Genomic DNA, 22593 nt, shown 5'->3' with positions numbered 1-22593 from the left:
GGAATTGAGCCGCTTATTTACACGGATAGGCAACGGGCATGATCGCAGAATACAGCTTCTTATTTCAGGTTTACCACTATGAACTAGGGTGACTCTCCCAACACTTATACCTCGTTTGGCACTCGGCGGCGCACCCGTCGTCCTGCACGTCGCCTATTGCATTTATTGCTGCGCAGCGTTAGTTGGTGTTCAGTACAATGCAGATATAGCCAATTACTTGTTACTTCTCACTTGTGAGTGGTGTCGATGCTTTCATTTCTCTCTCTCTCTCTCTCCGTTTTTGCTTTCATTTTCCTGCGAACGAAAAGCCTTAGAAAATTACAATCAGAGTTTTATTCGCGTACGGACAGCTGAGGACAGAAAATCATTAGCGAAAAAGGCTGATGACACCGTGAGATGTCTGGACACGTGTTGGCATACCGGAGAATACCCCAAGCTCGGTTCTGCTCCTGGTCATTGTGACAGACGGGTTGGAAAAACACGGAGGTCCCGTGCCTCGACACAGCACCGATTTTGACTGCTTAATATCGTGCAAGAACATTCCGTCCAGGTAATGAGTAATTACACAGTCGAAATGTAGTCCGATACCGTCACTCATTCTCTGTTCCCAGATCGTAATGAATTGCCAATACTCATTAACAAACACAGCAATGCAATTTAATGCATTAATGCAATTTAATGCAATTTAATGCAATGCAATTTAATGCATTACCGACAATGGACTACTTTGTAACGCATTACTCTCCGCCTATGTATGGAAGCGTTGTGGCCTCTGAACAGAACTTAGTCTCATGAGACGGACGTGTAGTCGAAGGGACAGTGGCATCTAGCGACGTGTTCGCGGTGTACGTCTACATTTGAGAGTCCTAGCAGATCCGTAGCAAGTGTTTTGCGTCAAAAGCCGCTCTGCTCAACTGCAAACCAACAGCGCACGCAGTCATGGTGAAATAATGTACCACACGCGTTCCAGGCAGGAATTGTGAAAACTCCCAAACATGCATTATGTATCCAAATAAATATTGGTATATCTAAATAAGGATCGGAATCCAATACACATCGCTTTTCCTTTCGTTTTGTTAGTGTCTGGTGTAGCCAACTGACGGAAGATTTTCTTTGCAGACCGATTTGCTTATTAATTGCGTTCTTTTGTTGCTCGTACAAATTCAGAATCCTTAATCGGTGGCAGGGTTACATTTTACGCTGCATCATTTAACGCTGTTCATCGCGGTGACTGGTTCATTGCTCGATGAATAATTGACTCATCATGTAGTGGCGAGATGCTCTTTTCTGTCCTCGTAATGGCTTGTGATTCCTTAACTTACACAAACGTACATGGCTTTTCCAGCAGAGACAGTACAGAAAATAGAAGCCCCTGAAACGCAATCCGTGGGAAGAGGGGAACCAAGCACACACCGACGAGAGGATATAAGCACACACCGACGACAGAAAGTAGCAGTTCCGTTCGCTCTGGCAGTTCTTCTTGGTACTGCCATTATCGGCCTCATTGTGTATTTGAACCTCGGGAAGCCGAGCGCAGTCGCAAAGGTCAAGCACTGTACAAGCAACGCATGCAAGCGAGCTACTGCCCAGTATGAATCGATGCTCAACGCAAGCTTTCATCCATGCAAGAACTTTTACAAGTACGCCTGTGGGGGTTGGCTTGCTGGAACGTCTCAGGAGAGCTCCTACATAGACGACGTCTTTGCTAGCGTCACCGAAGACGCCCACACTCTTCTGTACGATCGAAATATCGGTGTGGTAGAACGGGATCCATTTTGGAACCTCGTGACGTTCTACAGGAGCTGCTACGACTTCGCTGTCGATACGTAAGTCGGTACCTCTACGCTGTTCATCATGACGACATGTCGTTATTACCGCCTGTATTTGAAAATATCGGTCAGAAAAGCCTGAGCAAACTCGGATTTTTAACTTCCAGATGTTGCACAGGATTTTCCTGAAAAATATAAGATGATGTGGTCGGGTAGTCTTGGTGGCTCTCTCGAGCTACAAGCGCACGTCCAAAGTACGCTAATTTTGTGGCTCGACCATCCAAAAATTGACGTCGTACTTGCGTGCACGCAAGGGAAAGGAAATTGGCACCACCACGTGGCCAAGTTAGTGACTAACAAAGTGTATAGGTTTCGAAGCAAAAGTTGGGGTATTCTGAGACACGCCGTTGACTACACGAAAATCGTCTACGGCACAAAACGACCCCAATAGTTTCGCCCCCTTTCCTTCGCCAACGGCTTTGCCCACGAAGGCGAACCTGGTGACTTTTTCATCATTGATTGAACATGTTATTTCAATCGTGTCGGAGCGCCTGAGGTTCCTTGCTTGTTCGAAGTTCGGTTGAAGGAGCCAATATTGTGACATTCAAATTATACGTAGTTGATTCAAAGCTACTGCCTTTATTTGAACTTCCTCCATTCGCACGACGTATTCACGTTAAAAAGATGCGGCCATGTCCGACACCACGTATCCAATTCTTTATACCAAATAGTGGCAGGTTCTTTTTCCCAACCGCTGCCACTACTACTGCGGAACAGTGTTCAACAGATGAGTCAGTCGTCATGCCAGGTGTGTAGCTACCTCTGCTGTGGTAGCTGGGGTGCACACCAGGGCGGGGGTGCCCTGGTGGGCATGTATTATAATGCACCGTATTATAATAGTATTGCGTATTTTAATATACATTTTCGATAAGTATTTGTTAGTGTTATAATACGCCAAAATATGTATTACCCATATTACTGTATTACTTCGTAGTACCTAGAAGACCAGTGTGCAACTATCGGGTAGCCGTAGAGATTTACAACAGAAAGCAGATGACTGAGAGCATCCAAATTTGATTGTGACGATACTTTCGTGCAGAAGGCTTCACTTCTTCAGGTCTGACGAGACCTGAAGTAGTGCAGCCTTCGCAGGAAAGACTTGTCTCATCAAAATTTAGGTGCTGTCAACCGCATTCTTTCTGTTGTGAAGACTGTATTACTTGTTGAGACAGTAATATATTTCGGTCTTCCCTGTGGGCACTGGCCACATCACCAGCAGCAGTAGCGTAGACTGTCGCCCTGGCGATGAAATTATCATTCATTATCTTGAAATAAAGTTGTTGTTGTTGCCCCTGTATGACTCAGACATAGTACACATTGATAACATGTTGTGGGATAATGGGTTCATATGTCATTGCACAGTTGCATTGTTCCATTTCCCCCTGTGTCTTTGTCACAAATTGGCACACTAGGCGGCAGGGAGATAACAAAGTACCTTGTCAGAACTGTTTTATACATCCTTTGTGAACGTCTTAAACACACGTTCATCGATATAGATCACTTGGAGAAGTTGTCCTGTTTCGCGGAACCCCCGCTGAAGCTCATTTTCGTGGGCGCTGCAGTCGCATCCGGCCGGCGATCTGGCCGGTCGTCTGCTACCAGGCTGTGGTGCGATTCGATGACTCGTGCTCGGCTTTTTTTGGCTAACTACATGACGATAAGACATATGCGTATGTGCAGTACGTACATTGAGTTGTGCCCTGTCGCAATGCCGCATACACAGGCCAGGACGACGAGCGACACTTTTTTCAACCTCCACAAGATGATCTGCATGTTGCTTAAGCTATCAGGTATGTCACGTGTGTGTGACTTACATTTCCAGGGCAGCTACCAAGAGCAGCATTGAGGGACACCTCCTCTGAAGCCCGGCTTGACCTGATAGCAGAGGACAACGCAAGGAAGCTGGGTGGGGCATGGTGGCATGGTGGGGCATGAGTTACGTGAGGGGGATTTGGGCAGGGAGAGGAAGACATATCTGAGGCGAGCAGTACCCTTCTCGAGCCGCGACCTGGTAACAACACCGATAACACGCGCGGGAACTTTCGCATAAGTTAAAGAGTAGGACGAGATCTATAACTGTGGGAACGAGCATGAGACCTTACAGATATAGGAGACTGCCGGATGAAATTGACAGCTTGGCGCCTGTGATTGCCTTCTGGACGACAGATTGACTAAATGCGAGTTCTAAGGGTGCAGCAAGGAAAAGGTGCGCAGACGATATAAATACCACGTAATTACATGATGATACCGTCATAAGCATCGAACGGGGCTTGTTGTATTCAGTTTTTTTTTATTGCGTGTTTGCGCCGTGGAGTAACTGTGGCTATGAGCGGCGTACAGACATCGACAGATGTCTGTTGTATTCAGTAATATAGTTATGCGTGGAAAATGTAAGGTGCTCCAAAACTAAATTGCATAGCAATCAGCGAGTTTAATAAGTTTGAAGTGAAACAACGATAACGCGGTTTGATAGTGTGACCCCGTCCTTCAATCGCAGCGTATACCTTTCATCTTGATCTCTAATATTTGTCGTGGATTTCCAATAACCATTTGTATGAATCGATGGTATGAAGACTGGCATCGGATTGAGCATATGGTAGTAAAGACTGGAACGGGATAGAGACCCAACGTCGAAAATGTTGTTCTTGAGTAGATTTCGAGATAACACTAAAGAACTGGTACGCACCCTCGAGTACATTATTTATTTCTCGACGAACATGAAGCAATGCTTAGATCAGGGTTATTAGGAGCGTCACACACGCAGGCCGCATGTGCATTGCTTGCAGTCGGATATTCTGTGGCCCCGGGGGCCTTGACCACTAAATCCCCGATAATGAAGAATTCGGAATAAAACCAGTTCTTCAGTAGTGCTGCCCCTGCCGATGTTAGGGAGTACATACACATTCGAGCAGTACTTGTGGCAGATGAACCTCAAGAAGTTGTTACAGCGACTTGGTCTGCACGTGCATTTTGGTAAATTACACTACAATGTAAATTACAATTACAAGTAACATGATAATTACTGAAGTAGTAATACTGTAGTAATACTGAAGATAAATGCAGAGATGCCATCATCATAATTATTACGCTAAGTTTATGGGCTTGCACCATAGCAACAGCCTCTCCGGATATCATCCGCGAAAAACGATACGGAGCAGAGAGGCCCATATTAAAAAAAGGGGGAAATGTACAAGGGTCATTGTGTGAAAATGTTTCATTATTTCTCTTTCTTCGATTTTTCTTTTCTTTTTCACTTTGAAAGGTAAGCAAAATCAACAATACAGTGTGTAAACCGACAATTTCAGTGCTCCTGGACTTTGGGATAATCATGAAGAACTATGTACGAAGAACTTGAAACGCTCTTCAAATTTTCAGTGTCATTTAGAAAGGCAGCTCATTTGTTTCTGTTGGTATGTCAAGTGAATTTTTGATTGATGAATTGTACATGCGAATGCCTAGTAACTATACGACTCAGTTGTTTTTTCTATATTTTTTACGTTAAGGTACTTTGCTATAATTGCGGTCGTTTTCAGGGGTTTCATTACCATCCCCCCAGGGAGGCGTACACTCTCAATTTTTTCATCACCCGCACCTGAAATTCCTGAAACTGCCTAGTACAGCTTTGCCACCAATGCATATACCCATAGATATGTATCCATTAACCTATACCACCCTATGGTTCGCTCCACTCGAAATCACGCAGACTTCTTATCACGCCGGGTCCCGCATCTTGGCTTCTATGCCCATTGATGATAGTTCGGTGCCAGTCTCAACAACAATGACAAATAAGAAATCTCGTTGCTCTACGCTGCTTATACTGGTTGCGCAACGGAGTGAAAGCTGATGCTCGCCGTTTGAATTCAGCATGATAGAGCCACGACGATATGTTAAGGAAAAAACTTATGAAGATACAAGGCGCAAAAGCACTCGCACGGCAAATCTCCGACAGTCCGAACATTTACGCGGCAGCATACACCTACGGGCTCTGATGCTAAAGTCTGAGGAAAAGACATCATAGATGAAAATACACACATTCACGAGCTTTTTGAATTTCACCGTTCATGGTAATCAACAAATTTTTCTCCAAATGCAGCTCGCATAGAGAAATGCATACTTCACTTACACGTCTGCAAAACAGAAATGACCCACAGTCTCCTTCTGAAACATTGCATCTCTTGCCAAAAGTAAACCAAAGCCTTTCTGCAACCCCGATGACGGCAGGGGCATCCAAGGAGTACATCACAGAGTCACTGGTGCATTCTGCATAGCCAAGCTATTATCAACGGCTTATACTAGGCCCTTGTAGCAGTATTTTAACCGTCGTTGACCGCAAAACTTGGGAAAGGCGCTAGCAGAGCCATTTTAAAACGGCGAAACCCCTTGTATCATGGTGCCAAAGGCACATTCGTGACGGCTTATGCTGTTGCTCTTCCCACTTGTGTGTGTGTGTGTGTGTGTGTGTGTTGTTCCACGTTGCCTCCTTCCTTCGTTCCTTCGCCGGGTGCAGTAAATGAATCGATAGCGGGTGTGCAATTTGTTGCACAATGGATCTCAGGAGGATTTACAAAACGAATCGACATCAAAGAGGACGATTTAATGACCTTGTTGCTCTCGATATTTGTTGCATGACTGAACATCAGGCGTGGTGGCACTTACCAGAAATGGTGGCACGCGATTCCAGTATGCTAAACGAAGTTGCTGGCGTTTACCGTCAGATCAACATCTATAGACATCCGCTCCTGCTACTTTGTCACCTCCATAATCGTTCATTCAGGGCACCCTAGAGAGCGGTACAATTCAAGACGCTGTTCTGCCCTGCTCTGTAGCTCAGTCGGTCAAGTGTTGGCTTGCAGAGCTCCACGGGTCGATCCCGGCCGAGGACGGCTGCAATGTGAGGAAGGTAAACATTGCTTCCACCACCGTGTGGCAGAGATTTGCTGCGCACGTCAGTGGAACCCCAGGTGGTCGAAATTATCCGCAGTCCTACCGTGCGGCACGTGTAGCATATCGCCACACTAGGCAGACAAACCTTACGTGTAATACCCCGGCACCATTATTAAGACGCCGTTCCAGGGCAGAAGAGAACTCACGTGGTCGTTGTTTGAGTTTCGTAGGCCTTCTTCGAGAAAAAGAAAAACGCAAAAGTACATAATCAGAAGAAGAAAAGTGTATCCGGTGTTTCTGTATGCGCTCAACATGTTATCTGTTGACATCCATAACGCAGTCGTTCGCGGAAGATGTTCCTGCAACACATTGGGTATTCGTATAGATGTTCTTGGGTTGTGCGCAGAGAGCTTTTCTGTTCTGTTTGTTTAGATAATTTACATTTAGATTTACAAATACATTTCAGGTTTAGTCTCGTGTAGATGCCGTACAAAAAATTTATAGCTAAAATTTCTTCTTCGTAGGGCGAAGCGAGGCATTGTTGCTGAGGCTAAAAAGGCTGTGGAATCCTTGCATACAAAGGAGTGGCTACTAGACGATGCCTCCAGCTTGCTCGAGAGAGTGATTCGCCTCAGCCTCGGCAAAGGAATACCAACAGTATTTGATATCTGCATAAGGCCGTATCGTGAAGAGCTGCGCCCACTCAGTCAATCAAAATACCACATCGCTGTCAGCTTGGGTGAATCCGTAAGCAAGATGATAAGACCAACTGCGGAAAAGTTCTCCCCAGAAGCCTTAAAGCCGTACATAATCTCACTCTTGGAAGCAATTGGGATTGACATGACTGATGCTTTCATCAAAGACTTGATCAAATTCGAAGAGAATTTTCAGCAAAGGTCATACGAATCAAGAGAATCTTGGGACGACACTCCCTTCAATTATACGTCATTACCTTCCTTTCCACCTCATCTCCAATGGGAGGACTGGAAAAACGCTATTCAGCGAGAGATCGTTGGTGCAAGTAAAATACAGGACGAGCTGTATGTGTACAATATGAATGCCCTAACGAATATAACGAAGGACCTGTTTATTGTGGATTCAAAGCTACGTGCGTCTTATGTATCCCTTCTGGCCATCACGAACATACTGCGGTATCGTTTCCAGACTTCGAGCGCCCAAGACACCTGCGTAGGCCTGGCGATGAAGCACTTTCCTGTGAACACTATTTACCTTATCAGCGAGCAACGGATCGTTCCCACTCTTCAGAGTACTTTCACAATATTCGTTAAAGGTATTCAAAGTCAGGTTATACAAGAAGTTGCGAAGGCGATGTGGATGACAAGAAATCATTTCGAAGCAATGAGAAATATGATTCAGGCGCTCGAGGTCCTGGTGCCAGAGACTTTGCCACCACTACTAAGCAGAGATGTGCCTGTGATGTCTGCGGAGTTCCCGGAAAATTACGTTCGTATCAGCGAATACACACGTGCACTTGAAAACAAGTACCTCAAGTTCGGGACACATTCAGCACGTGCTTTACGTGCAAATGTTCGAATTGACAAAGACGACTTCGAGTTCACCAATGGCATAATGTGGGCGCCGTGGTTCTACGATGAAAAGGAGGACACGTACATCAATTATGCCACTGTGGGAGTACGGATAGCCATAGCATTGTTCAAGTTCGTAATGAGCAAGTCGACTCGTCTTCTTCAGGTACCATGGAAGAAAACCTCGTTCAGCTAATGCGCTTCCGTAGATAGGGTACAGGGGATATATTTTTTTCGCGAAAGAGTCCATGCCCATTCCAATGTCTTGAAAAACTCCTTATTTCCTGAACCTTAAACGAACTTACGAATGTCCTGACCGTAAAGGCGCTGTCTTACTCAGCATTTGGTAGAACTGAGTATTTTTGCAAACAGATACTGTTGTCTACTTATATCTACAGAGCAGTAATCTAAGTATAACCAAACAGGAAAAAATGGTTCCTATTGCACCCTGTTATAGTTTCTTTTGTCTATATGGCGAATTCGGGTTGTCATTTCCTGGCAACTTTTTTGCCAGACCTCCCTTGTTCACGAGGCTCCGTCCGAGCGCAGGAATTTGCATTCTAGCACTTTTTCTGCCCGGCCTCCAAGGGACCGAGCAGAGGATTGCCAAACTATATCCGGTGCTGTCACATCCGCATCATGAGGGCGGCTAGGGACCTCATTGGCCCACAGGTTGAAGGTCAGTTGGGTTAGCAGACGACGGAACCCGAAGACTAGCGACCGCGACGCCCCCAGCGTGATCCAAGCGGCTAAAGCCACTAGATTCCTCGCACTCATGTTCGGGTGGCAAGGGTCACGTCATTCAGCATGGTCGCCGACTACCAATTTCCGAGCGCTAGGCTGTGTTCCCCCGACATGACCACACGAATTCGCCATTCGTTTCATCCGCTTACCGAACAAAACGAATAATTTTCACTAGATAAGAACCACGTGGCATTTCAACGGGCGGTTGTAGACGGGTGGCATTCTGCGCCATTTAGGGACCTACAGTGACACAAAAGCGCCGAGTGATTTCTTCTCTTTCTGTTGTCTTCTTTTTTTTTTTATAAAGGCGCAAATACCCCAGAGCAAGTGGAATACGAGAAACGCCAAGGCACAAACCACGGAGCACTGGGGTTTTATCGCTTTATGAAATGTCCGACCAAACAGCTCCGTTTTTAAGGCTTTTTTTAAATACCTTTGATACGAATTCGTACGCTACGCGCGAGTGGGATATGAATAACATCGCCAAAGAAGGCGGGCGGGAAACTGAAAGCGTATTCCTTGGACGTCGCCGTCTTCGTTATTCGAGCGACAAGAGCTGCGTCGATCTTGATATGTTATTTCAGCACAGAACACATGTGTGCCATATCCTGCGTATCGCTATAGATATTAGTATACGATCCGCAAGTACGCGCTTCTGCGCAGTAGAAGAGGGCGAGGGTGAAAAAGTATGTGCGTGGCGGCGTGCCGCGCTCCCATTGGCCAAGGTTTATTTCCAGAGCGCACACACCTTCGCTGACGGTGGGAGAGCACGATTAACTGTTGCTGCTGCTAGCGGGTCCAAACGGCATTCTACGGCAGGGGGAGTGTGCTTGTGTGCTGTGCTGTGTTTTACGGTGGCTACAGAAACAGTTCAGACAGGGTGTACAACCAATGCTCTGCCTTTGTAGCAGAATCAAAGAGCACAACGACAGTTCAGTTTAGTGTGTTGTTTTGAGCGGCCCCACAGAAGTTCTATCGTCTAATAACACCGTAATTTGAACCCAATGGGAAAAATGTTTGCAGGACGCTCCCAGGAGCGAACTTATACGATAGTCGAATAGTTCAAACTTCAGCAAACATACTGCGTTCAACTTCCGTTTGTCTTTCGTCGATAAAGCAAGATCATCTCCAACGAAAAGTGCGACCTGTAATAGAGCAACCAGAGCTGTTTTAGCCCTCCCGGGGGCACTCTGTGCATCGAATCCTGTGTGCCTTTGTTCACCTTCTTGAAGCGCGCACATGGTTACTGCGGGCAATCAGGAGCGTCCTAAAAACGTCACTGTGGCGTCATGCGCATTGACCCCGCGAACTTGGTGAGCGTATATCGTATGTTATCATCTTTGCGTACATACGGGTTATCGTTGATTGTTCTGCGCGGAGCTCTTTCTGTTATCGGCTTGCCCAGAACCACCAACGCTACCCGTTACGTGTGTAAAGGCGATACCGTACGATATACTAAAACCCTCTATGAGCGCCAAATTTCATGTTAGCGAACCCGTATGTGCTACTTTTAGCGAAAAATATTGTTCACATATGGTTTCCGTGAACATCTCGCTATATATTAATATCGAAGAATGCATTACTGGGGTTCCCGTCATGCGGGACATCTTGCCTTCGTCATTACTTGAATAGTCATTTGAGAAGTGCTAAATGCATAATTTCTCAGTCGCAGGTAAATCAGCAGTGGAAGGAAGGTGTCAGCTGCATGCTGCATGAAACTAAGCTGTTGCAGAGCAACTGGAGTGAGAGCGCACTGCGATCAGCCTATGAAGTTGCTCGTGGAACGTCTGTAGCATTAAACTTGGCCTCTCCCCTGCCAGACATTAATGCGAAGCGATTGTTCTTCGCAAGATTATGCCAGCAGTACTGCGATCGGGGTGATATTTCGAATGCCGACATTACGGACTTCAGTCCAATGAAGCCGAGCCTCTTGTGCGAATTCGCAGTCCGTCAACAACCACTTTTTTGGGAAGCGTTTGGTTGCTGGAATTTTAAAGGAAATTGTTCTATCACGTGACACATGCAGTGTCTTGTGAACGCGGACCCAACTAGTGACTATACCTGCAGAATAAACTCTGTACACCTTGTCTTGCTGCCTTGTTTTGCGGCTGCCCAAAGACTCTCGCTGCAGTGCTTCCCCCAGGATGCGGTACACCACATGCAGATGAAGTGGAGGATGTCAGTAAAATTCCTCTCTCATAAGTCAGCAAGAATCACGACACGGATGAAACACAATTGACCCCCGAAAATACCATAGCATTCCATGTTGTCACGTACAGATGAAGCTGATCCGAACAGGTGACACACTCCCCCCAGTGTGCTAGCCTACACTATGAGAAAAAGGGGGTAGAAGCGCCGCAGGTCTCCCCTCCATAGTTCCTGCCGACTGTGGGTGCGAACAGGGTGTCGGAGCGAACCGAAAACGATAACCGAAAACCGGAAAAAAACGCTATTTTAGTGCCAACCGGAACGGAATCTAAACCGTATACGTTTTTTTCGCTCAGGAGGGAAACCGAAAAAATATTTAACGGTTTTCGGTCTAAGAAAAAACTTCGCCTGTTTAGACTACGAATAGGCGAATGAAACTGCCGTCATGTGTTCTGAAGGCATGTCATGGATACTTTACGAGGTTTTCGGTTACAGTGGAATGTATGTAGGTATAACATGGCCCTTAAGCTCCCTTTGTAACGTTTTATCGTTCGCGCACATGGACTTAGAGGTACATGTGACAGGTTGTGACTCACTACCAATGTGCCGTAGAGTTCGTTTTAACTTCCATCCTCCCAAACTCTCCTCAACTAAACAACGACCCAAAGGGGCTGCGTAACAGCTTCTCTATCAGGAATAACGCGCAACGCGTCCCTTGTCTGAGAGCAGCGAAGTTGAATGCATTTAGGTATCCGCGAGGGCAAGCGCGTTCGAAGTGGCGCTTCTTTTGTGGACAGGACACGAAAAAAAGAAAACGGAGCCGTCGAGCGCGTTTGTGAGTGAAGGCGTTCCTCGATTTGCGTCGTACTCGTGCGGTGGTGCTTGTTGGCTAGGCAGCAGCAGCAGACATTCGGATGGGACGCGATCGCACCAATCCAGCAAGAAAGTACTTTACGTATGACATCACGACAAACAAGTGCGTCTTTGTCATGCGCTTCAAGAAAGGAGAAAGCCTATTCGAACAGACAGTCACCGATAGGAACCAGGAGCTATTAATTTCACAGCTGCGTATTAATATTAATATGCGGAATAAACGGGTTTGCATTTAGCAACATTGATTGTTTTTTCTGGGAATGAATATGCCCACCAGAATCTGAACCGGTTAAAACCGGTATGAACCGTTATTTTCTTGCTCCCGAACTGAACCGGTACCGGACCGTGTATGATAGAACCGGAACGAAAACCGGAACGAAAAACGTTTCGGTTGGACACCCTGGGCGTGAGAGCTGCAATTCTGCCCATAAGTCAAATCTACCTTCTACGGTAGGTCGGCGAAATTTAAACTTTATATTTAAATTTAAAGGCTTTCCTTGGTTGGCAAGCGCAGAAACATTTACAATTGGCAAGCTCTGCTTATGCGAGTTGCACGAGCTCGTTCCTTTACTACCAGGACCAAATGCGTAGTCGTCTCTTGACGAAATATTCAATGAATATTCTATATAAGTTGTGTCTGGTCCACATGATGCCCAATGAAGTGTAGGCTGCTTTAAAGGGACTATGAAACGATTTTTTTCTTCGTTTCGTTCGAAAGAAGACATTTTTCTGAGTCTAGAACCGAAACTTTACTTTCGTCGCGCGAGCGGATTTCTCGGGAGCGAATTTAAACGGAGCGGCTAAGGGAGAACAGCTGGCGCCGCGCCGTGACGAGCTGCCGAGCGGAGACACAAAGGGTAACTTGACGCGACCACCGCCGGCTCAGCAGCACGTCATCGTGACGTGTTGCCGAGCCGAGGAATCCCACCAGGAGCATGCGCCGTAGGATCCCGCGTATGCGTTCATCGGGAGTGGAAATCTCCATGACAGCAGCTTTCGCGCGATCGGCAGATTTCGTGGCGGCAGCCACAGCGCGAGCTCGCGGCGTTACTTGCCATTGTGCAACACCGGTGACGTAACGGGGAACCGAAGAGCGGTCCGTACGGTTACACCATCGGCAGGGAAATATGCGCGGGAGAGGAGGAACGCGGAAGAGACATTTCCAGCGCGCGCTCCTCGCAGAGTGGAGCGATTTCGTCCGGAAAAATTTGTGGCATATTAGTTTCTCTGCGGGAAGAACAGTTTCCATCGAAAAAAAGTATGGGGGTTCGGGAAATTTCATAGTCCCTTTAATAGTACCGTTCTGCCGCCAGCACTACCACCGGGACTTGTCGTAATAGCGGAATCACTTGAGCGTTGTAACACCCAGTCTTGGGTAAGTTACTCCTATAAAGTAACTGAGGTACAGTTACAGTTTATCTGCCAAAAATAGTAACTAAGTTACAGTTATAATTACTTTCTTGGTCGAGTAACTAGTTACAGTTACAGTTACTGAGAGAAAGTAACTTAGTTACATTACAGTTACTTTTTATAAAAATGACCATGAGAGGGTGATACAATTGTTAAAAACACGCACTTATTTATATTTACTGAAGTGCAATAAAAGTTGTCTTGCACTTAACCAGAAGCAGTATAAGTTAATACGCGGTTATCCCACACGGAAAAACACGACATGTGCGTGCGACCTGGCGCATCGCTGTGAAAAAGAAGAGCACGGTGACACGCACGCGTTTCTTAGCGTGTAGAGAAAGAGAGAGAGACATACACTAGAACAAGGAATACGCCTCAAGATGGTTCTTCAGGTTTGAAGTTGACGTCCTGTTTGCCGAGTACGTCTTATTCCATAGCTTGCACTTTATTATTCTCGTCCTTCCATGATAAAAAAATCGAAGGTTGCTTGATAGAGCGGCCACGGAACCTTACGGTAGCAGCAACCGGAGCAGGCCATTGCACTGGTCGGAGCACAACTGTGCTGACCGGAAAGTTTCTCGTTGTGCATAATCATTCCCTTGTCCATATCCACAGAAGGCATACTAGGGCAGTGACACTATTACTCACATATGACTCACTCCGACCGCTGAGGGTCACTAACTTCAACTAATTTCTGTTCGCCAAGCTGGAATTCCCTGCTTGGTCAAAATCCCAAGGCAGGGCGCACATACCGATTACCCAGAAAAGGAAGGAAGACACTGTTAGGGGGAAGTAGGGGAAGGTAGGGTAAAGAAATAAAAAGGAACAACATTTATTCGAGTAACTAGTTACATTTTGCAGTTACTTTCACATAAATAGTAACTAGTTACATGTTAAAAGCTACTTCTCTGGAAATGTAACTAGTTACCCCCAAAAGTAACTTAGTTACTACCCAAGACTGGTAACACCATCGTACTTAAAGGGACTGTCGCATCCGGAACCGTGATTACGAATCCAATACCAACGTGTTCGGTACACTACCACGAGCTATTTGCCAAATTTTCTCCTTCCAAAACGGACCGGGCGATGAGGAATCGAATTTAAAAGATCCGGTTTCGTTTTGATCCTCGAAAGACTAAATCGGTACAACGTAAGGTATCCCCTAACCTATGATTAATAACTAGATAAATAAAATACAATAAACAAGTAAAAGAACATGATGTCATTCATATGAACGTGTTGGTTTTTCTCGTTGTCGGACGCGTTATCATGAAACTTTCCCTGTTACTGAACCTGTGACTTTTGTGGAATGTGGTAGACATGATCGGTTTTCATGTGTATTACAGCTGCAGGCAGCTCGACAGGGTCAAGCGCAAGTGGTACGTATATTACTTAAATACATATTATGTGTTTACAATTTTTGGACACAGAACAATTCGCAAACTATGAACGCCGAAGGAAGAACTGACGCTGTTTGTGTGCTGGTGTTAGAAACATGCACTATATACAAACAGCACCTCTGTCCGTAACATAAGCGCCATAAACCACTTCCCAGTTTCCTTTTATCTTTCTGTTTGTGAACTGTTTGTGTGCTGTAGGGCGACGGTTTTTGCGGTTGTCGTAGCCAATTTGAGATGCACTTTTGACGTTCTGTGTTATAGAAGGACCAGGTGCTGCTGATCCAAGTCCCATCCATCCATGAAACGGCATCAAACAATGTACGTGTGTGCACGGCAATTTTGCTGAGAGACCTGGTTTTTACACTAATGCCTTTACGACCCTCTGACAAATTAGGATCTTCCAGAACAGTGCTTCTTCATCCAAGTTCAAGAAGTAAAGAGAATGACTTCATGGCTTCTACTGACATCTCACAGCTACATGCCAAGACAAAATAACTTGAAAACAGGAAATGAAAAGAAAAAAAAAAGGTCCGTTTCAGGTCCACCCAAATCTTTGTGCAGAGGCTGACAACAACGTTATTGTGAGATGATGAATGATGCTGATGCGGCGTTGAGATTAAGCCCTTGTTTCCTTTTTTTGCAATGCTATACATTACTGCTGGTTAAATGTAAAATGATGCACCTACCTCCAGACATTAAAGGGGCTACCAGAGATGTAGTGTCAATTCAACAGAAAAGCTGCATGTTCTACGAGGCACTGTCACATAAGCATTGGCCAAATTTGCTATCCTGTGAGCTTTGATAGGATATGCCGTAGATAGTAAGAGGCCTCTTACTGTAAAAGGGAGGTGCATTATTCGAGTAGTGGGGTCTGAGGCATGAGGGTCATTTGAGGATGTACTAACCTTTCCAAAATTTTACACTTGGCTGTGCCCAGAGATCGATCCAGATCCCCCCCCCCCCAACACCCCGAGTTTTTTTCCTGTGCACCACTGTTATAATGAAACCGGCCAATTTACTGTCCAACCGTTCCGTTTTCATTGTAATTGAAGTACAGTCGACCCCCGTTTATCCGGACTTCATTTATCCGGATCCCGCGGTATCCGGACAAAAGGCACGGGAACGGATTTTCCTCCATGTATTTTGTTCTCGTTTATCCGGACTTCAGCTTCCGGACTCGGACAAGAATTCCAGGGAACGAAAGTCGAAAATTCTTGTAATCCATCTTCAGTTATCCGGACTACAGTGAGTAAGAGGAGACGCTGACCCCGCTTCGCCACCCTTTTCGCTGTGTTGGGGTTATTCCCGTCACATGTCAGGGACCTACATTCCTCCGTAGGGGAGACAACCGTACACGATGACCCCCTTTTCTATTTGTGTGCGTTGGGTCACGTTGACCAGTCGAGTCATTTGGAAATATCTCGAGCAACTGTCCGGTTCTTGAGGGGAAAACTCAAACTCGAGGGCCTGCTGCTTACGGCCCGTTGGCCGATGAAGACATTCCCCTAGCTGAGCTGCGATCCCTGATGCAGAGGCTCACTGCGACTGTCGTAGATGATGCTGCGGTTTCTGACTACGCTGACGTTGATAAGGATGATGACGCGTGTGCAGCTATGACTGATGACGGTGTGATTGCTACTGTTGCCTCCGATGATGTGCAGCAAGACGGTGCCGATGACGCCAACGAAAAACAAGGCTCCATGGACATTGACACTTTGCGCCCGCACTGACATTCTTCGGGCAGCGCAACAGCGTGGCTCAACTCTATGCAATTAGCAAAAGTTTGCAGGAATCGAGTGCCTACACTACTATGTAACAGCTGTCATTGACGAGATTTCTGTGTTTTAATTAAACCTTGCTCATTAGGACGTTTCTATTCGGTCGTTTCATTTATCCGGATGCCCCGGTATCCGGACGATTTCGCCGGGAACGGCACCGTCCGGATAAACGGGGGTCGACTGTACTTACGAAACTGTCTATTTTATTTTTTATTTTTGTGACTCCCCGCTTCAGGTCCCAAGGGACATTGCCAGTGTGGTGCACGCTGATAACTGTCTGTGCATAGCAAATAATAAATATGTGTGCGTGAAGAGTTAAATGTGGACTTGTGCGATGGCTCTTGAATGGACAACACTCAGTCAACACAAAGATTTATTCACATTTGCGTAACTTATTTCCTGTCATTATAATAATAATTATTATAATACATAGACAAGAGGTAATGCTCTGCCAAGGATCTCTGAAGTTACAGTCTTGAAAGCTGTTTTCAAAACAGTGGTGCTAAAAAAATTGGATCAATGGCAGGTATCAAAATTTGTTTTGCTGTATCAAGGCAGAACAATCTTCCGTGGGAATGACAAATTGTGGACATTCCCAGACAGATGTATCACTTACAATCATAATGAGGTGTAAGTGTACCATTAGTGAGTTATGAAACGTTACCTGAAATTATTTGACGTGTTATATCCCTCACATGCTATAATACTGCAAATGAAAAGAAGTATTACACTACCATTAAAAGTATAACTGTCACTTATTGCTCCTGCCTATTCCCCTGCAGTTCTCGGGATTACTGTGGTAACGCAGATTCTGTTTCACACTTCTCAATTGGAAACTACGCAAGTCTATTATGGTGTAGGTGTGAACAGGAAATGAGGCACACAAAAGATGATAGTCCTGATAGGACCGGGATGGAAAAACGTTGGCGAATCATGCGGACGACACACCCAGGTATCTGTCGTCTCTTTCTCGGTCCAAGGAATCTCCAAACTCAACTTGTAAACACACAATAAGCAGTGAAAATGACGTAGCTGTAAAAAGAAAGGACACTTTCCTAAACACGTAGCACAGTTAATTTCCTGATAATCATTCTAATTCTAACCCGGCCCTTGAGTTGCACAGTTGGTTAGAGCCTTCGTAACTTTCATGGGGCATTCGTCGTGTGTGCAAACGTCCACGACAACTACGAAAATAAGGATTGTTCAACGTGCCTATCTATCGTGGGTACAGTAGGCGAAGACTGTGATCCTCGCTGCAATACTGCGGTGGATACACCACCAGAAGTTCTGGCCGAAGACAGAGAGCTGAGAACAAAGTGTGATGCGTGCTTACACTGTACTTCGCAATCATTACACGACTCTGCCACTTCACCAGCACTGCAGCATATAGGTACTCATCCGGTTCCTGGGGAGCACAGACGCCGCACAAACACTTGGATTGTTTCCTGCGTCGTAGTGAATGTCACGGGATTAAGTGTTGAGCACTCCGATCATGAACGTACCTAAAGCAGTCGTCCTGAGGCTCGTTCTGTTGCGCTAACGCAGCTACGGCACGTACATCACCAGTTACTTGCAGAAGAAGCGGATCCGTCGAATATGGGCCGTCATTAAACATGTATATTCGTCACGGGATCTATTACTAAAGGCATTTGAACAGCACGATGCACCACTTCCGCGTTCCCAGTCCGCCCTCTCCGTATGTGCCTTCGCCTTCGTCTCCAGGGTTGCCAGATGGCGAAGGCCTTGTATAGCCCGTTTTCCGGCCACCTGTAGCCAAAATATAGCCAAGCACGTAAATATCTTCTAGCCAAAAAATAGCCAAAAGCGCCCGATGTGCTTGCACATGCTACAGATGCTGCGGGAGGCGAGATTTGCCTGGTGCAATCCAGTCTGAAAGGTACAATATTCTGTACCAATCCGGCCGCATAAGGACTCACCTTCCATAACTTTTTTCGTGTTCTACTAGGACGCGTTATCAATTGTGCCCTCCTTTAAATTCCGGAGCATTCTCCCACTCTCGACGGCAACGATTCATGTGAGCAAGTGGGCAAAGTATATACTCGACGTCACCGTCGAGTATGCTTTGCCCACTTGCTCATATGAATCGAGGGAGCCAGCCGTGATTACCAAACCAAGTGCGCGCAAACGAAAGCAATGAAAAGCAAACTACAAGACGCTTTTTTGTTTTATTGTATGTATTGCATCAGCCAAGCGAAGCTTTGGCACATAAAGCACGAGCTTTCAGGGTCAAGGAGAACGCACTGACGCAGCCGTGGATGAAAGGAACGTCTGAAACTATGGATTTTCCCCTTGTTTCACATTTTCGTCGTCTCTAAGCGGAACCACGGTTGAAATGCAGAAAATAGCCAAAAAGTAGCCAAATAGCCAAACCAGATTTTTACCCGCCAAATGCGAGCAAAATTAGCCAAATTTGGCTATTTGTAGCCAAATCTGGCAACCCTGTTCGTCTCCCTGACCGAGTAGCAAGCCCCGGGGGAATCCTTTGGCTCGCCGCGTTCTTATTGGTCAGATTCCATGTGACGTTGCTAAAGATTCTCAGCAGGGAGTTCCGCTTGACGCCCCCTTCCGTCGTCTGCTGTAGCGCCGCTTACACACGAATTATGCGAAAAGTATTCCGTTGATCGGGATGGGACTTTCGGAGTCATGGTCAGTGAAGGATGGGGAATTTCATTTCACTGTGGTTTCAGAATCGATCTGTGGTCGATGCGACTGTCCCTTTAAGTGTTTGCTGGCACGTTCCCCACCCCACCACTAATCGCATATGAATGAATCAGCATCCCTGTATCAGTAACTGAGTAGAAGGTAAGCAGTAGCGGTAGCACTGTATGAAAAAGGTACAATAAGGGACGCAGTCTAATCCAGTCCCAGCTACGTAACGTCAGCCATTTGAAAGACATAGTACTATTGACTTATGATGCTTTCGAATCATTGGCATGAACAGATCCTGATGCAAGACCGTCTGCTAGTGAGTTTTATTATATCCGTGTGCAGTATAACGACGGTAGTGCAGGTGAATATTTTCCTCCCTATATTTATTCACCGCAACACAACAAAGTGTTGGAGTTATTCTGTTGGTACTTACATTTGACAAAAGTTCGATGCATAACGCATAATAAGTGCTTTTAGATTGAACGCTGCTATATATCGGAAGTATCGAACTATAGAACGGAAGGTCAGAAGGCGATGATGCGATAAATCAATCTGTCATTTCGACAATCAGCATTGTGAAGTCATATGTTTTCCAGGAATCGGGCACGTATTTTCGGAACCGTTATTGTGAAGACCTTCCTATCTGCTGAAAGTTATTCGACGCTAGACTAACTTAAAATGCATGCGTTTTTGAAATGTAGTACCCCAGTCCGAATATTGCCAGAGTTGCGTATGACTTGCTCTGAAAGACGACATGGAGGGCATAGAACCAGTTTACAATCGCGTACATCGATAGTTGATAGCTTTCCTTTTTTTTATTTCTGTATCGTTAATACTCTAAGGACATAGGGCATAAGGGCATACACCGTATAACGGAATTAGGGTACATCTTGAGATAGCGTAAACAATGTGAATGAATACAATGCACGCGGACTACTATAATATGCATAACGAGTCAAACAAGACGTGCTAGTAGTAGGTTGGTAAGATCTCACCTTCCAGGGATCCCTACTACCGTAGGTCCGTCCTGCCCCCGGTGGCGTATTTCGAAAGCCTGACCGATACAGAAGAGCGGCGGCGGCGGCAGAAAACCCCCCAAAAACCTGATGCGTTTGCTGTACGGACGCCGACGCCGACTATTTGTAAATTGTACGCATCGCCCTCGGGGCAGGGCGAGGGTGGTGAAATGTGCTGGAGAACCAGGTTAGGCTGGAACACGCACGTAATTTTGAAGTTCTTTACTATGTGTTTGGATTGCAAGCAAGGGTGGGTCAAATTTGGATACCCCTTGGACTGTAGATGAGACGGAACGTTACGAAGTTATAGTTGAAACCAGACAGATATTCGGAGAATGTGTTACGCCATATACAGCAAGAGGGCAACAGCTGTTAATTTGAACGTTCGGAAACTGTCACACAAGGAACAGTATATCCAGTCGCACTGTTAATGTCAATGTCGTTCGTTCCCTGTCTGATGTAGTATGTGCCTCGACCCACATTCGAAGCACATCGAAACAGTTTCTTGCGTCAAAACAGTTGTCATTTAGGAGCCTCCACTGATAATTCATATGCTGTTGGTAAACACGGTGCGTAGAATTGATCCACTGTACTGAACTGTCAATATGATGTGTAATGCTTTGTGTTGCTGTAGAGATGTGTAATGCTAAGGCCGAGACATACAATGAAGGCAGGAACACAAACAGGCTATCTGTATTTAAATGCAAAAGTGAAGACCATGTCGTACTTGTTATATCTTCATACAGATAATAAGTACTACAAATCTCAGCACACACAAGTAGACAGGTCCCAGTAGTTATACTCTAGGAATTTTTTTGTAAACTTCGTTATATTTTGCAACATCAACAACCGCAACAAACTTGCAGGCGAGTCAATCGAATGACAGATGTACTGACTTGTATTGAAGGAAAACGATATTGTGTCAAATAAAGAATAATGTAATGAATGGATATTTGTAATAAAGAGACAGAGATTGTAGTCGAGCAGCATCGCTTTGACACTTGCATGGGTGAGACTGACTTTGAGGGCTGGCTGTCGCTGCATTGAGCTCTTCTGAGTGGGCATAGAGGACCTACTGTCAGGAAACAAGTGTGTGTTGTTCACATTTGACACATGTATTTCAATCAAAACTGGCATATTAATTCTGTATGTCTTAAGCTGGGTTGCACTAGTGCAGATTAGACCTCCGTAAACTGCAGGAGTGCAGTGCCATGGACTGTGCGGGCAATCGCTCATTTGTATATGCTCGCTAATTGAATGAAAATTCGAACATTTAAATTTTACTAGTGACACTTTTGGGATGTCTGTTTTACGTATCGGAACCTTCAGTGAAAAATATTTAAAGAAAACTACGTTGGCAATTGGTGATTTTTTTCAAGTTATCAGTTACTTACAGTTGACACATTTTTTGTGCAGAGCAGTGTCCAAAGCTCTCTTACTCAGCTCACTTGATGTATGTATCGCATGTTCATTTGTCTGTCACACTAACAGGGGTAAGAAAGGATAAGACAGCGTTCACACAGGCACTTTCTGCACCAACTGTACATTCATGACGGACTCAAATTGGAGGGAATCTGTCACCGAACGAAACCTTCAGAAATTGGTTCTGCATTGGCAAGTCGGCGAGAGGAGCATTGTCACATCACTTATGCCCTCACTTCCAATGGTGATGCAATTTTATTTGTGTCATAGTGCCGTACTACTATTATTAGATTGCAGGTGTAGCTGAAAAATAATAGTTTTTAAAAGGTCAAAGCCGCAGAAACATCCCAGTTGGCATTTCTTAAGAGAATGTTGTTCTCTTGGTGAAATAAGATTATGTGAGATTGTTTGTCTGCGGAGCTGCCTAGTTGGTACTTGTGTACAGCACATTTACATCAGTACAGTACAGTACGTTTACATCAGTACAGTACAGTACGTTTACATCAGGTACAGTACAGCACGTACAGCACGTTTGCATCATGAGACGACACGAGTGCTGTGCACCAGTTCGGTAGCGAAGACGAATGGAAAGCTCAGTGTATCTTCCATGTGACCCGGACACACAACTGATAGCAGCCAAAGAGCACATTTGTACAATGCTTCACGCAAGAAATATGTAAACAGAATCCAACTGATAACTCGAAAAAGTCACTGAGTGTCAATGCAGTTCGTTCTCAGAATATTTTTTGCTGGAGGTACTGGCCCACTTGCACGAAACTTCTGCTAGGATGCTTATCTTGAGGCATTTCCTTTGACACAACTCTGGCAGTGCGTTTCGGTTATAGGAAAGTTTATGTCAGTAGTATGTGACA

The 22593-nt window shown here is 45.5% G+C and overlaps 2 protein-coding genes across 2 annotated transcripts in view; one reads left to right on the top strand and one right to left on the bottom strand.

Moving 5' to 3' along the window:
• LOC135378659 (uncharacterized) overlaps nt 1-11092 on the top strand; it is a 35556-nt gene extending 24464 nt beyond the window's left edge. Inside the window, exons 4-6 of the mRNA XM_064611744.1 lie at nt 1346-1826; nt 7238-8426; nt 10671-11092. Of these exons, the coding sequence (XP_064467814.1) occupies nt 1346-1826; nt 7238-8426; nt 10671-11021 (2021 nt within the window). The 3' untranslated portion in view covers nt 11022-11092. The remainder of the gene's footprint in view (nt 1-1345; nt 1827-7237; nt 8427-10670) is intronic.
• LOC135386310 (uncharacterized) overlaps nt 1-22593 on the bottom strand; it is a 532914-nt gene that overhangs the window by 347896 nt on the left and 162425 nt on the right. The window lies entirely within an intron of this gene.

The sequence above is a fragment of the Ornithodoros turicata genome, chromosome 1 (assembly GCF_037126465.1).
Source record: "Ornithodoros turicata isolate Travis chromosome 1, ASM3712646v1, whole genome shotgun sequence".
NCBI classification, from domain to species: Eukaryota; Metazoa; Arthropoda; class Arachnida; order Ixodida; family Argasidae; genus Ornithodoros; species Ornithodoros turicata.
The sequence above is the reverse complement of the archived record's forward strand: the minus strand, read 5'-3'. Positions and strand labels throughout refer to the sequence as shown.